Genomic DNA, 15819 nt, shown 5'->3' on the forward strand with positions numbered 1-15819 from the left:
TCTTCACAAAAAATTAGAATTGTATGTCTTTATGTTTGAAGCCTGAAATGTGGCAAGAGGTTGAAAAGTTCAAGGGGGCAGAGTACTTTCGCAAGGCACTGTAACTGTAGGCAAGACACACTTGTCTTTGTACTCCTCACCTGGTTGCCTCCACACACACTTGACACCATCTGAACCAGGATGACCAAGATAACTTTATCTTGGTCTCAGCAGACCACAGGACATGGTTCCAGTAATCCATGTTCTTAATCTGCTTGTCTTCAGCAAGCTGTTTGTGGGCTTTCTTGTGCATCATCTTCCTTCTAAGACAACAGCTGTGCAGACCAATTTAATGCAATGTGTGGCGTAAGGTCTGAGCACTGACAGGCTGACCCCCACCTCTTCAACCTCTACACCAATGCTGGCAGCACTCCTCTGTCTATTTTCAAAAGAACCCTCTTGATATGACTGAGCCCTCAACTGAACTAGGTGAGGCCTATTCTTGTTGAACCTTTCCTGTTAAACCGTTGTATGGTCTTGGCCACCATATTGCAGCTCTGCGTGCGTCAAGGTGTTGGTAATCTTCATTTAGCCTAGCACAAAAACACAAAAAACCAATGCAAAGAAAAAGTCAGCAAATCCAAACACAACTGCAAATAACAAAAACAACAGCAAGTAAAAAAAAAAGCTACAAACTCACTCCACAAAACGAAAGTGCACCAGACCACTAGGTGAAGTCAATCACCAAGTCACATCAGACCAGAAAGCTAATTGGGCTCAGTTTGCACATTTTCAATTAGAGGTTTACTCACTTCTGTTGCCAGTGTCGTGAAGCGACATCTTTGGTCTTTGTTGTGGTCTTGTGTTTTCGACCTTTCCATTAGTTTGGGTTTTGTCTAAGTTCCTTTAGTGGTTTCTTTTCTATTACTTGTTATGGTTTTCTTATTACTATTGTTATATTCGTTGTTATTCTAGCTCCTTTGTCTTCCTTGTAGTTTCTAGTTTAGTTTCCCATTTAGTATATCTGTGTTTATTTATGTTTTGGTATTTGTTCACCTGTGCTCTTTGTTTATTAGTTTATTTTCTCTGTTCCTCCTCATCCTGGTTCCCTTTCTGTGGTTTAGGTTTTGTTTATTTACAGTCTGGATTTCTTCATGGGTCCTTTGTTAATTATTAGGTTTTGGTGTTTCTTCTATTCCCTCTAGTTTCTCAGTTTACTTTAGTTAATGATTATTCTAGGTTCTTATGTCTCTTTTGGTTTATTATCTCCATCTATAGTTTTGCTTAGTTCTGTTTCCCTGATTTTTGTTATTTATAGTTTTGTTTTTGTAGTCAGGTTTCTTTGGTTACGTTATTGCCTAGCTTCCCTCATGTTCTCTTTGTATTCTAGTTCGGTCACCTTTGCAACCATCCAGATTCCGTCAGTTTTCTATAGCCTGGTCCACACCTGATTTCCATTCTCACCTGATTACCTGCCTCAGTATCTCATTGGTCCATACTCCACTTCCCTCTGTTCTCTGTTCGTAAGCTCTCTGTTTTTGTCTGTTCTTCACTGGTTCCTTGGTTCGTTCACCTATTCCTCGTCCAAAGCTTCGACTACTATGTTCCTGCTCAGTCAACTCTGTACGTTTTTGGAGTTTCAACTTGTGTTTTTGTACCTGCAGTGATTTTGCTACGTTTGGAAAACCTTTAGAACTTATCTTTGAATAAAGAAAGAAAGACTCCTTTAAACATGCAGCTGCCGAGCTCTTGTCTGTGCTTTGGTCACTCTAAACCTCAGAACGCAACAGCCAGTGGTTTATGCATCAATGACTGTGTTGAGGTATTTTGAAGGAACAGCCAATTAACACTGTTATACAAGCTGTTCACTGACTACATTGTATCAAAGTGTCATATCTTAAATGTTGTCCCATAAAAAGATATAATTAAATGTATATAAAAGTGTCAGGGCTGTACTCACTTTTTAGAGATACTGTATATAGGCAAAGCCAACATCCCTAAACCAGTGAGTGAAAATGGAGACCTGACTTCCATCTTCACTCCTACTCTCTAACCCAGCTCTGTGACTACGTCCTTTTGTGGCACAGAGACGTCACAGCAGTAGGTCAAATTCAACCCCCTACAGAACATATCTAGACTCCAGCTTGAAAGTCTCCTCTGAAAGGGGCTACAGACAAAGAAAAGAGCACCTCCTTTTGTTTCTCTGTCTGTAGCCTCTTTAGACTGCACATTTAAAGATTGGGCAGACTGACTTTTCAGAATCAGAATCAGAAAAGCTTTATTGCCAAGTACGTTTTTGGACATACAAGGAATTTGTTTGGGCGTAGTTGGTACAATACAATACAAATTAAACAGTATAAACATATCTACAATATAATATAAATATATGTGCACAGTTTTAAGTGAGTGAGAGTAAATATAGAGCAGTATTGGGTGCGAGAGCAGTACAACAGCGCAGGTGATCAGTGTGCAAGTATGGCAGTGCAAGTAAAGCAGGAGTCCAAGCTGAGCGTTAATGTAACGCATAGAGTTGCAAGTTACAAGTGTCCTGTCAGCAAAAAGGGGGGGTGTGGGGGAAAGGGAGAGTGTCAGGGTGGTTTCCAGGGTGGTTTGTTGTGCATTGCTGTCCTGTTTTAAGACACAGAGAAGATAAAATGTTGCTGTAAAGACATTAAAAAGACAATGTTGCCTTTCATCTGAATAGCATAAAATGTGTCAAAAAGACATCCACATGAAGACATCTATTGATTTCTGATGCATTGACACTGCAGGCTAAAGTGCCCCAAATCCAACTTTCTTGTCCTCATTTTAGCCATATGAAACAATCTGAATACCAAATCAGACTCAGACTACATTCATTTGTGGTCCTAAATTAAATACATAGCTGATGTTTTCCCCCTCAGTCTGAACATTTATTTCGCATTTTATCTGTCTTTTACGTCACCTAACTATGGCAGACTCCCAGTTTTGAGGCAAAAGAGGTGGCAAGATCAAATGTAAACAATGGACAAACCAAACATGGCATACACCAATGATTCAGTTACGATTTTGTTGGCCCAGATCGCGCAGCAACTTCAGAATTAATAAATGTATCATGTTTAGCATCTATAGTTTTTTCTGTAAACACAACATACTGTTTGTGACGTCTCATCTTCTTCTGTGCATGTGTGTTACTTCAGGGCTGTAGACTCCTTACACTGAAGTCTGACTGTTGTCACCTTTAAATTACCATATGAACATTCTTCTGGGCCTAATAAAGACAAAGACTGGCCATGGATGTCTAATGTTTGGAAAGCTCATCTAGAGCTCCCATTTAATAAAACTTGTAGTTTTCGAAATATTTTTGTGTAAGACTGAGCAGCACAGAAGTGAGAAATGTAGATTCATATGTGTCCACCATGCCAGGGCCTGCAAACTCTTTGTTCTTGTGAACCTGAGAACTACAAGCAAAATAATCTCATGACTCAGTTCATCTGCTGTTGTTTAAAAAAATAATAATAGGGATATGTATGTATGTGTATACTATTTAGTTATGCATGGCACTTCCTCCTGGGATGTGCAGCCAGCAGAGCTGCAGCAACTGTGTGATGCAGTCATGTCAATTTGCAGCATAATCTCTGAGGATTGTTTCTGGCACCTTGTACAATCTATGCCATGGAGAATTAAGAACATTTTGTAGGGTCCACCTGGGTACCAGCAAGGTATACCTAATAAAGTGGCCAGTGAGTGTATTGTTGACGCCTGCATCCCCATGATTTAAATGAAAGACAAGAGTGAACCAAATGTAATATTGTCAGTAAAATAGTTTGCAGAGCAAATTCGTGCTATGCTGCCCTGTTTCATAACCAGTTTCTTACAGTTGATACAAATGGTTTGCTTCAAAGTGAAGATTTTAAATCATTTGACAATATGATTTAAAATCTGACAATATTGACAGCGCAATCTTTGAAAATACCAATGTCCTAATACAGATTAGGACATCCCAATAGTGTCCTAGCTTCTAGTTACCAGTCAGTCTATTGGGATGCTTCATGTGCTCAATAATAATGCTAACCACTATTCACAATACAACCTGATCATTCCTCAGTGACTGATTTAATGATTTAAAGAGAGAAATGCTAATAAATAACTTAAGGTTGGTGAGAAACATATGACTTTGTTTTTTTCAAGCTAGACTTCCAAATTTAAGGCAGCATTACAGCTGATTTTTTTAACCTGGTGTGGACTACTCACTAATCACTAATGAACCACACTATCGGTTTGTGATTAGTGAAAGCCGAGAAAGAGACTCTTTTAAACTTATCAGTTACATAAAGAGGCATTTTAATCAAGGAGTCCTTCCTCCCATCATTTTTCCAATAATAATGAAACTAAATGGCCCCTTTTGCCCACTTTGCCAGCTGAAACACTGACTTCATGTGATGTTGCCAGAGATGTCAGACATATCAAAAGTTCACATTATTTCCCAAGCTTATTTTTAGTGCTTCATTGTCATTTTGAAATATTTTAGTAAAAGAGCCAGAAGTGACACATCAGAAAAGTTTCATTAGAATGAGAGTCAGTGAACTGATAAAGCAGGAGTAGTTAGCCAGGATCTGAGCCGGCAACCATCTGCATGATAACACTTCAGCATTAACATAACTGTGATTAATCTAAACATTTCTTTCACTGTATTTTGGATCAACTATTTTTTACAATTCTCTTAGAGTTACTTGAACTGAATGGCTATTAACTTAACTTAACAAAAATACAGACTGACTTAGTTTTTTTGTTTAGTGATTTGCTAAAATATCTCAATGATGAAGCTTTGAACATTTTGGCATGTAGCCTAAAAACTGGAGTGATTTTTATTGTTCAAAAATGATTGCAATGGTTTAAAAATTATTATTCTGGCCTCCAAAGAGGGTGTTAAAAAACAAGTTCTATACCTGTTTAATCATGTTCACTGACATGGATGAGTTGGAGCCAATCCAAGAGACCAATGAACGAGAAACAGGGTACAACCCAAACCAGTTAACCTACCCTGCAAGTTTTCTGACTGATGGAGGAAACCAGAGAACTCCCAGAGAAACCCCAGGCAAACACAATATGAAAGTGCACAAAGAAAATCTCCAGATCAATCAGCTCATATAAACTGTAATGAACCTGAAATTTCAGAGATTATATCTCGTTTGATGCAAACTATTGAGTTTTTAATAAAAGTTTAGAATGAGTTGCAACTCTTAACAAATCTTCTGAAACACATTTTGGTTCCTGTTACAAAACATGGAGCTACACTGAAAGCTCATCATTGAATAAAAATCAGTTTAGACAAGTGCTGGGATGCAATTTAAAAAGATTGTCATTAATTAGATAGTGATGAGCTAGACAACCCTGAGACTGCGAAGCTTGGTGTTACGAAACAGGGAGCTGGAGCATGGTTTATTTAATTTAAGTCACATGACATTACATGTGACCCTTTCTTATTTATGTGTTGTGTTTTGGTGCAACCACCATGTACCGTCTGAGTGTAAAAGTGTTTGAGGTGAATCGGCACAATGTGCAGAATGCTTTGAATGCTTCATGAAGCTTCCCTGACAATGTGCTAATTAGAGGCTGTTAATACATTTCCATTAAGTGTGATTTCATCAGCTAGCAATGTTTGACTCAATAGTCAAATTTTCAGACAAATTATTGTTGATGAGCAAATCGATAAATAGACATATAAGTATGTGACCATACGGTCATGTCAGAAGTAGACTGACTTACTCTGGCTCTGAAACCCATCGTCTGGTCTGTTGTAGCTAACGTTAGCTCTGGTGTCCATGCAGCAGCAGTATTTGCAATGATGTGATTCTGTATGTGTTAGGTCCTGCAGTACACAACATATTCTGTACATCTGCTTTATAGCTGGCAAGTAATCTTTAGGTGCATTACTGCCACCTACCAGGCTGGAACATATGCCAGACATGAGGGTGCTATTAAATGCGTTTTTTTGTTTGTTTGTTTGTTTTTATCTGTCATGTTACTAACTGATCAAAATTAAAGCATTAAATTCCCAACCCTAGTTTCAACTTTTTTATTTCAAACAGCACTGCTGTAACTATGCTCTAAAATAGACCTCAATTATTCCATACTGTTGGCATATAGATAAATCACAGTATCAGCTGTATACAATGAAAGGGTTAAAGATTGAAATCCAGATCCAGATAGATCTTTTTAAATATTTTCATACAATATATTATCAGAGGGTATTAATGGTCCTATCTGCAGTTTTCTGTTAGGTCAGAGGCTGCAATTTGAGTTAAAACTATTGATTCAAGTTCAACAAAGTGAGAATAATGCCAAAAGTAAAGAAAATGTATAAAGAAGATCAATCTTCCTATTTTAAAATGCACTCCTCCCTGTCATAGCATCAACCAATCTACCACCTTTATTTCAGCTTTTTGCAGACAAGCAGCTGCTGCTCCTCCTCTCTAGCTATATGAGTGAGTGTCGATCCCCCTGAGAGGATAAGAGAAGTTGGAGGATGAAGGGAGGAGGAGGAAGAGGAGCTGGCAGGATAAAGGGTGGGAGCGGATGGGCACAGCTAGACGATTCAGGTCATAGGTCAGACCTGCATGTGCTGGTTGCTTTTGTTCTGAATCCCCCTCTATCACCACTGCAAGTGTTATTCTGCTTTGTGCTCCACCTTTGCCGTGAGCTTCAAAGTTGCAGCCCCACACGCACACATGAAATAGCCTCTGGAGGTTTTTGTCATTGACACACTCACTTGCATGTTCATGGGTTTTAAAACAAGATGTGTGATATATAAAAGCTTTGATTCAACTGCGAAGTTGGAGTCAGAGCCCAAGGGAAAGACCATTTTCTGGCCTCACAGATCCACACGAGTGATAATTCATAACCCACCTATTATGTCATCCACCGTACTTTCTATTTTTGCCTTAGCCTTCTCTAAAGTTTGGTGCTTGTCTTAAAAAAGTGCTGCCTCAATCGATTTTATGTAATTAAAGAAAAGCAGGTCACACAACTTCTCTTTGTTTCAGCACTGCAGACAGGAAGCTGCCATTAGCAAACTCTAAAAATGTAAAATGCTTTGCACATGTACCAGAAATTTCCATAACACTGTGCTAATCTTGTACCTCTGGGAGAAAACTCATAAAGCAAAACTGCAAAGCACACACTAGAGTGCACTAAGAGGGATTAGTGTAGTCGTATGAATGTACTTTTTTAGGTAAATAGTGAGTTGAAGTAATGGGCTGGACAGGTGTTCCATGTCGGATCTGGGAAGGTTTGACAGGACGATGAATGATGTGTGATTTTCAGTGGATGCCAATCATGTTATTTATAGCTGGTGTGTTTCTTTTGTCCTCATGATGCTGTTTGCTCACTAATGTTCTCTAACAAACCCCAGAGGTCTTCACAGAACAGCGGAATGCAGATTATATTTCACACATCTAAATTATTTACTAATTAGGTGACATTTGAAGGCAGTTGGTTGCATTGGATTATACACTGCTCAAAAAAATAAAGGGAACACTTAAACAACACAGTATAACTCCAAGTAAATCAAACTTCTGTGAAATCAAACTGTCCACTTAGGAAGCAACACTGATTGACAATCAATTTCACATCTTGTTGTGCAAATGCAATAGACAACAGGGGGAAATCTTTGGCGATTAGCAAGACACACTCAATAAAGGAGTGGTTCTGCAGGTGGGGACCACAGACCACTTCTCAGTACCGATGCTTTCTGGCTGATGTTTTGGTCACTTTTGAATGTTGGTGGTGCTTTCACACTCGTGGTAGCATGAGACGGATCTACAACCCACACAAGTGGCTCAGGTAGTGCAGCTCATCCAGGATGGCACATCAATGCGAGCTGTGGCAAGAAGGTTTGCTGCGTCTGTCAGCGTAGTGTCCAGAACCTGGAGGCGCTACCAGGAGACTGGCCAGTACACCAGGAGACGTGGAGGAGGCCGTAGGAGGGCAACAACCCAGCAGCAGGACTGCTACCTCTGTCTTTGTGCAAGGAGGAACAGGAAGAGCACTGCCAGAGCCCTGCAAAATGACCTCCATCAGGCCACAAATGTGCATGTGTCTGCACAAACGGTTAGAAACCGACTCCATGAGGATGATATGAGGGCCCGACGTCCACAAATGGGGGTTGTACTCACAGCCCAACACCGTGCAGGACGCTTGGCATTTGCCAGAGAAAACCAGGATTGGCAAGTTTGCCACTGGCGCCCTGTGCTCTTCACAGACGAAAGTCAGGCTACCTTGTTATTAGGTACCGAGATAAGATCCTCAGACTCCTTGTGAGACCATATGCTGGTGCGGTTGGCCCTGGGTTCCTCCTAATGCAGGACAATGTTAGACCTCATGTGGCTGGAGTGTCAGCAGTTCCTGCAAGAAGAAGACATTGAAGCTATGGACTGGCCCGCCCGTTCCCCAGACCTGAATCCGATTGAGCACATCTGGGACATCATGTCTCGCTCCATCCACCAACGTCACGTTGCACCATAGACTGTCCAGGCGTTGGTGGATGCTTTAGTCCAGGTCTGGGAGGAGATCCCTCAGGAGACCATCTGCCATCTCATCAGGAGCATGCCCAGTCATTGTAGGGAGGTCATACAGGCATGTGGAGGCCACACGCAATACTGAGCCTCATTTTGACTTGTTTTAAGGACATTACATCAAAGTTGGATCAGCCTGTAGTGTGTTTTTCCACTTTAATTTTGTGTATGACTCCAAATCCAGGCCTCCATTGGTTCATAAATTTGATTTCCATTGATGATGTTTGTGTGATTTTGTTGTCAGTACATTGAACTTTGTACAGAACAAAGTATTTAATGAGAATATTTCATTCATTCACATCTAGGATGTGTTGAGTGTTCCCTTTATTTTTTTGAGCTGTGTATATAGATGTATCAGAGTAAATGGGAAGGAATAGATATGCCTGCAATGCTTTTGTATCATTTTCCTTGTACTTTACAATTAGGTGCTACTTTGTGTTGGTTCACAATCCCAACATAACACTTGAAGTTTGCGGTTATAATGTGACAAAATATATTCAAGGAGTATGAATTCTCTTGTAAGATAGCTAGATCCAACAGGTAAGGTAGGGTAAGTTCAGGTTTGTTTGAGAGGCTTATGTGAAGTTATCAGCAGTGACCGCCTTACCTGCACTAGGCAGCACTCACAATAGCCTTAGTTTTGAAGAAACAGAGCAAGGTACTCACCAAATAGTTGAGTCCAGTCAAAAACAACATTTAAAAAAAAATGTCTAACTTTAATTTTTTTTAATCAATATGCCTTACGAGCCCAGCTCGTCAGTTTGCTCAAAGTCCATTAAGAGTGGATTACACCGTGTTATTGTGCGTAAGGATGTCATTCATGCAGTGGTACAGAAAGTGGCATAACCCGAGCTGTCCAGGTCTTGTTTTATCAAATTATTCAGGCAGGAATATGATCAACTGATCAGGCAAATCCATGCAGCTAGGCACTACAATCAACATTACTTTAGCATAGTAACACAAGCCTTGTGTGCCTGAGAAAATAACAGCAAAAAGAACATTTTCAGCTTGACTTGTTCTAAATTGCTAAATCAGCTAAAACTGGAGATTTGTCTGATTGACTGTAAGCCTTCCACCCCTCAGGATTTTTTTTTTATAGATTCACTGTTATTTGACATCTGTCTTATACATGTAAGAGTTACTGATAATAACTTTACAAAACAACATTTCTGAAATCTGAACTATCCCTTGAAATCGCCCTGCTTTACTAGCATGTTTTGCAGCCAGTTTCGCAGGGAACATTTTTGACCAGACCGCAGAACAACACGCTGCTAAAAGTGGAAAAATTACGAACACACTTCTCCGTAAATAAAAATCTGCAGCAGAAATCTGAGGTCTAAAACAATATAAAATAACATATACATGGATTTATCTTTTTGACATTAGAGCTGATTTACAACAGAAATCCACCATGGGGCTGGAATCACTCTCCAGGGATCACTCTAGTAGCTCAACTCTCCAGTCAAAGCTTTTTTTATTTTTTAAACTGATGTTGTTCAGAGATCTTTCTAGTGTATGCAGAAAATTAAAAGCTCATATCAAATCCACGTCAAAAAAACCAAACTATCTCTTTAGGTTATGAAAAATCACTGCAGCGAGTAGAAGAAGCATGTGACTATTATAACTTTCTGTACATGGACCCAGAGACACACACCTAAAATCCATTGAGTATGATGCATTGAAGGGATAATTCATTTTTGAAATGAAGCTTTGTCACAAGCAGTTAATATCCTACCTACAGTTGAGAACTCTCTTGGTGTCTTCATTTGGTATAAATCCAGGTCAGTTGGCCCTGGAGGCTGGAGCTAACGGCTAGTCAGAGATGGTCCAAGACTAAAGCAGATTTTTTCCATCTTAAAATCAGCAATCTCAAAAAATCATGGTGTTGTATATAAATACTATTTTATAAATGTTTATACAGCTGTCATGTTTGCAATGGGGGGCTATTTAAAAAGAAGCCATTTGGAGACACCCAACAGTATGGAGGCTGGATAATCTTCCTGTGAGAAACACACACTGAGAACAGAACATATAAAAGGTTTCCAATAATTTTCTAATAGAAAATGAGGCAGTGCAAAAATCATTTAAAGGGTGCTCGTTTAAAAAACAACAGTATTTTTGAGTCCTTGGTATTTAGAAAGAGGTCAGATAGAGAGAAGGGCACCTCATGCAGCTTATGACTTATTTTTAAATGTATTCATTTTGTGAAAAGCTATGCAGAATCTAGCTATGCAGGCTAATACTAACCAGCCAACAGGCAGAAGTTGACACCTGAAGACACAGCCCCTTCTCATTTGCATAATGAGGCAGAAATGCATACGGAAATGTAAAATGCACCAATAAATAGCATTGAACAAATAAATAGAGTAAAAAAAATACGAAGACACATAAAACCGACAGAAAATATTAAAAGATACACATAAAAACATAAAAAAGCCATTAATAGATAAAACTGAAAATTGTAATGGATAATAAATAAATAAGGTAATTATTACAAAGGTGAATAAATGAAGAAGCTAATTAAATTAGACATATACATTTATGTCTCATTGAATAATTTATTTACTGCATACATTTATTTATTTACTGTATTTTTTGTTTATTTAAGTGTATGATTACTTATTTATTGAGCATTTATTTATTTCTGTATATATTCGTAATTATGGCAGGATTGGTCCTCCATAATTTTCATCCATTGTCTCTTGGGAAACAACCTTAAGCAATCACTACTCTGACGCACATCATGATAAGATGTTTTTCTGGTCTTCTGGTTTCTAAAACATTGATGCTCTCATTTTTTTGTAATAGCTCTGCAGAATCACTGCCTATATACCTCAATACCAGCAGATGAATCAGTCCCCCCTGAACCCTAAGCCCTTAATTTCCACAGTGTCTTCTGCATTAGAACCCCCCTCCCCCACCACTTTCCTAATCTGGGGCATCGTGTGGGGCTTGTGCATGATTGCAGCAACATGGAAACCATAAGGACCCTCTGCTATTCACATGTAGAGGCACTTCACCAAAACCATGAATTATAGATCTTGTGAAAATGAATAATGAATCAAACATAATGAAGGTGGGCAGAGATACGGATGTATAGTTTAATCTGCCACACTTGGACATGTTTGTTAACAAACATATCGTTTTGGATCTTTGGGGTTTGATAACATTCTGCTCTGCCATCTGAATCCAGAGAGAACAAAATTAGAGAATTGATTACTTATATTTGTGCTGTGTTTCTAGACACAGTCTAGCAAACAAGCCTCCAAACTGGTCGTCAGCAGACAAAAAGTTCAGGAGCATGAATAAAAGCGATAAAAATAGGTACTGCTGATGTGTCTGAACCTCTGTTTGTTAATAAAAGGTTTTAAAGTTATCTTATAAGATTAACTTTGTACTGCAAATTACATACTGCAAATAATGAATAAACTGAGAGTGGACAGAAATAAGAGAAAACAGTGCTAAAAAGTGGTCAGCATTTCTTCCGGCAGCCTACGCCGACTGCAACATAATTTCAGAGATAGTTCAGGATAATCCAGTTCACCCCAACTATAATGTTTATCAAAGATGACCCATCCTTTCTCAGGAAGTTAAAGTTAATACTGGATGTTCCTATTAGAACCATTTGCAACACCCTTGTCTGTTTTCAACTAATCTGCTGACGTTTTAGTGGAAAATTCAAGTTTTCCTTTTTGTGTGTTGCTGGCATCAAATTCTGGACTTGGTTAGATGTATGTACTTTTTATGTTCCTTTTGGTTAAGGTTCTTCTGATATTTTTCAGACAGAAATCAGGATTTTGAAACAAGTATAGATTTTTCATATTGTTATCTAGGCATATTTGTTGTACTTTGTTAATGCAGCTATCTCCTTGCATTGTTGGTAAAAACAGTCAAACACACGTTTGTGTGTGTGTGTGTGTTCTTGTACTTGTTGCTGAGTGAGAACCATTTTTCGTATTTTTATCGCAAAGTGAGGACATTTTCCTGGTCCTCACTTTTTCAAATTCTGTTCTTGGGACAGGGGTTAGGTTTAGGACTAGGGTATGAATTGAGTTATTGTTAGGGTTAGGGTTAGGTATTAACTGGTTAGGGTTAGGGTTAGTGTTAGGGTCAGGGTTAGGCACTAAAAATCAAGGAAAATGAATGGAAGTCAATGGAAGTAACCGAAAAGTCCTCATAAAGATAGTAAAACACGGATGTGTGTGTGTGTGTGTGTGTGTGCTGGCTGCAGGCTATCAAACTGACGTAGGTCAGTGTGAAGTTTAGGTCAGATGTGTTTCATCAGTAGAAGTTTGATATAAAGCAAGAAGACTGCAACATGTCAGAGGAGATCTGACGGCACCAACAAAGCCCAACTTGTTTTTCTCTCTGCAGATCCTCTGTTTGGAATCTAGGATACACAGACAGGCTTTCTGAACATTCCTGCTTCAGTTTATACAGTGGGTCTTTAAGGAAGGGTGTATTATTTTCCATATGTGTTTGCCTGTGCTGGCAATGATAAATTAGCAATTTTGTGAAATTTGCAGATTTCATGTTGTGAGTAACTGTCTCAGATCTAGATTGTGTAAGCTTGAGAAAACTGGTTGATGTCGAATGTAAAACGAGGTTTTTAGACTTTTGGAGCTGGTCACAAAATATTGAAGACCCTAAATGATGGAACATTTACCTCCATCAGATAAAATACATGCATTTGGTAACCAAACAGGTTCTCATGGTGAGGTCAGTTCAACCGTTCTGTTCAAGCTGTTGCTTGACGGTTACCTTTACATTCATCTTAGTTTACACATAAATTCACTTCATTACTAGCCTATTATGTTTAGCTTATTCCACACCTTACTTGTCTGATATAATTGTTTAGTTTATGTTCAGTTGCACATAGATGAGCTTTGTGAAAAGCATTAAATTAGCTGAGACAGTTTAAGAAGGAATTGTGAAGCATGCTAGGCAAAAGTATTCATACCTCTCAAACTTTTTCATATTTTGTGTTTCAAGATGTAGTTCAAGGGAAATCTTGTACTCGTAGTCTTCTGCCTGTCCAACACCGGGTCACAGGGATAGCAGACTAAGTAGAGATGCCCAGACTTCCCTCTCCCAAGACAGCTCCTTCAGCTTCTCTGGGGGACGCCCAAGCCGTTCCCAGGCCATCAGTGGGACTTGCCTGCAACAACTCCAGGAGGCATCTGAAACAGATGCCCCAGCCACCTCAACTGGCTCCTCTCTATGTAGAGGAGCAGGAGCTTTACTCCGAGCTCCTCTCGGATGGCCAATCTCTAGGGGAGTGACCGGCCACCCTGCGGAGTGAGCTCATTTCAGTCGCTTGTATCAGGGATCTCGTTCTTTTGGTCATTACCCAAGGTTCGTAGCTGAGGGTAGAAACGTAGACCGAAAGGTAAATCGAGAGCCTCACTTATCGGCTCAGCTCTCTCTTCACCACATTGGACCGTCACAGCGTCCTCATTACTGCGGTGGTCTTGTTTGCGCCACAATGGCGCAAACAAGACCCCGACATACGTAACATCCTCCACTCCACTCCAAACTGAAGAGGGCAAGCCACACTTTTCCATTTGAGAACCATGGCCTCAGTTGGAGAAGCTGATCCTCATCCCAGCCGCTACATACACACTCGGCTACGAACCGCCCCAGTGCATGCTGCAGGTCTTCGTGCAGGGGGCCAGCTCTCTGGAAGAAGTGTCATGTAAACAAATGATGGACTAACTGTAACAGTTATGCTACCAGTGTCATGATTTGTGCTTGGCTACTCTCTGCCTTTGCCACACCCATGTGCTCTGCTCTGCTGCAATCAAACTCGCACCTGCTCACAGCTCTATTTTATGCCCTCCTGCCAGATTTTCGAAAGCTTTCTTGCAAGTAAATATCCAGCGTTCTTTCCATGCCCTTGCCTGATCTCCATTTTCTGACCTCGCTTTTGTGCCACGGATTCTACTGCCTTGCCTTGCTCCTGCCGGATTCTTGCAGAATTTCTGATGTCTGGACAACGACCCCGTTTATGCTCCCTGACGTTCGAGTTCTGTCTAACCCCTGGATTTATAAGCCTGCCTCAGCCTCCTTGTGAATGACCTCTGCCTGCTTTTCGGATTTGGTTTTGCTCTCTGACAACTTGCCAGTCAATACTGCAGTGAAGAAAAACCCGGGTCTTCCCCTGCCTCATTAAGACCTGTTGTGACATCATCACTGCCTCTAAAGCATACGTTTGGAGATTAAAGGAGCAAGCTATAAGGGCCAAGCTCTTCAGTCAGTCTCTAAATAGATTAGAGGCGTTTCCTTTGAGTTTTTCTCTTGACACCATTGCAGCCACCAACCTGTCCTTCCATTACAGCATTGCCGGCTTGCTCCTGCAGAGGCTTTCTGACTCCCACAAGCTTGATTAGTAAAATAAATCTTCTTCAAGCTCTGTTTGGTTGAAATTTCAGGTCTTCATTCTGGTGCATTACAACCTGTAGCTACTTGCTAAATTACCACCAAATTAACATAGAGTGCCACCGGTTGGTCTGCATTTCCCCATCGATATGTTTGACTTGGTGAATGACATCAGCCAAATTCATGTACGCTGCACTGCTCCAGCTCAAAATGCCGAACCTGGTGTGAAATGTAAATTGGTGAATCTGTGACACGTAGGGGTTCAGTTTCAGTTTAGTAAAATTAATTTTCAAACCAATGCCTTTAATTCCTAATTACGCAAATACAGATTCAATCTGAGCAATTCAAATTCAGTTTGTGATGGCACAAGTTTCTGCCAGTACTATTAGCCTATATGCCAAAAAAGCTATGTGTGATGGAAAACCAATATTAAACATTACCCTTGCAAAATACAGGGGCAGAGGTTTACTTTCCAAAATGACATTGACCCAGAGTTTACAGCCAGAGCAGTGGCAGTTCTTGCATGTGTGGCACTGTGGGCAAGTTCCTCCTTCTGCTGCCTCCAGATCAACTACAACGCAGAAATTATCTGATATTTTGGGGCTGGCTAAAGACATTGCAGCCCCACATAAAGCACTAACCTTATCACCTTTTCTCTGTGGCAAGACTTGGAAATTGCTGTTTATAGTTTGTGGTTCTAAAGTGAAATCTTTTCATCAAAGAGACGTATCATGTTTGGGTTTTATGATAGACTCAAATGCAGGTAAAGCAGAGGCAGAAAGGTGAAATTAAGTGTCTTTAATAAAGACATAATCCAAACTTACAATGGTGAATTGATGACACGAAAGGAAAACAGGACATCATACCAGCAAGGAAAAAAATTAGGCAAACCAACAGAACTTGGACC

The 15819-nt window shown here is 39.9% G+C and overlaps 1 protein-coding gene across 1 annotated transcript in view; it reads right to left on the bottom strand.

Moving 5' to 3' along the window:
- Positions 1-547: 547 nt before the first annotated feature.
- bcl2l1 (BCL2 like 1) overlaps positions 548-15819 on the bottom strand; it is an 81541-nt gene continuing 66269 nt past the window's right edge. Inside the window, exon 3 of the mRNA XM_047366977.1 lies at positions 548-572. Coding sequence (XP_047222933.1) covers positions 564-572 — 9 coding nt within the window. The 3' untranslated portion in view covers positions 548-563. The remainder of the gene's footprint in view (positions 573-15819) is intronic.

Source organism: Girardinichthys multiradiatus, chromosome 1, assembly GCF_021462225.1.
Source record: "Girardinichthys multiradiatus isolate DD_20200921_A chromosome 1, DD_fGirMul_XY1, whole genome shotgun sequence".
NCBI classification, from domain to species: Eukaryota; Metazoa; Chordata; class Actinopteri; order Cyprinodontiformes; family Goodeidae; genus Girardinichthys; species Girardinichthys multiradiatus.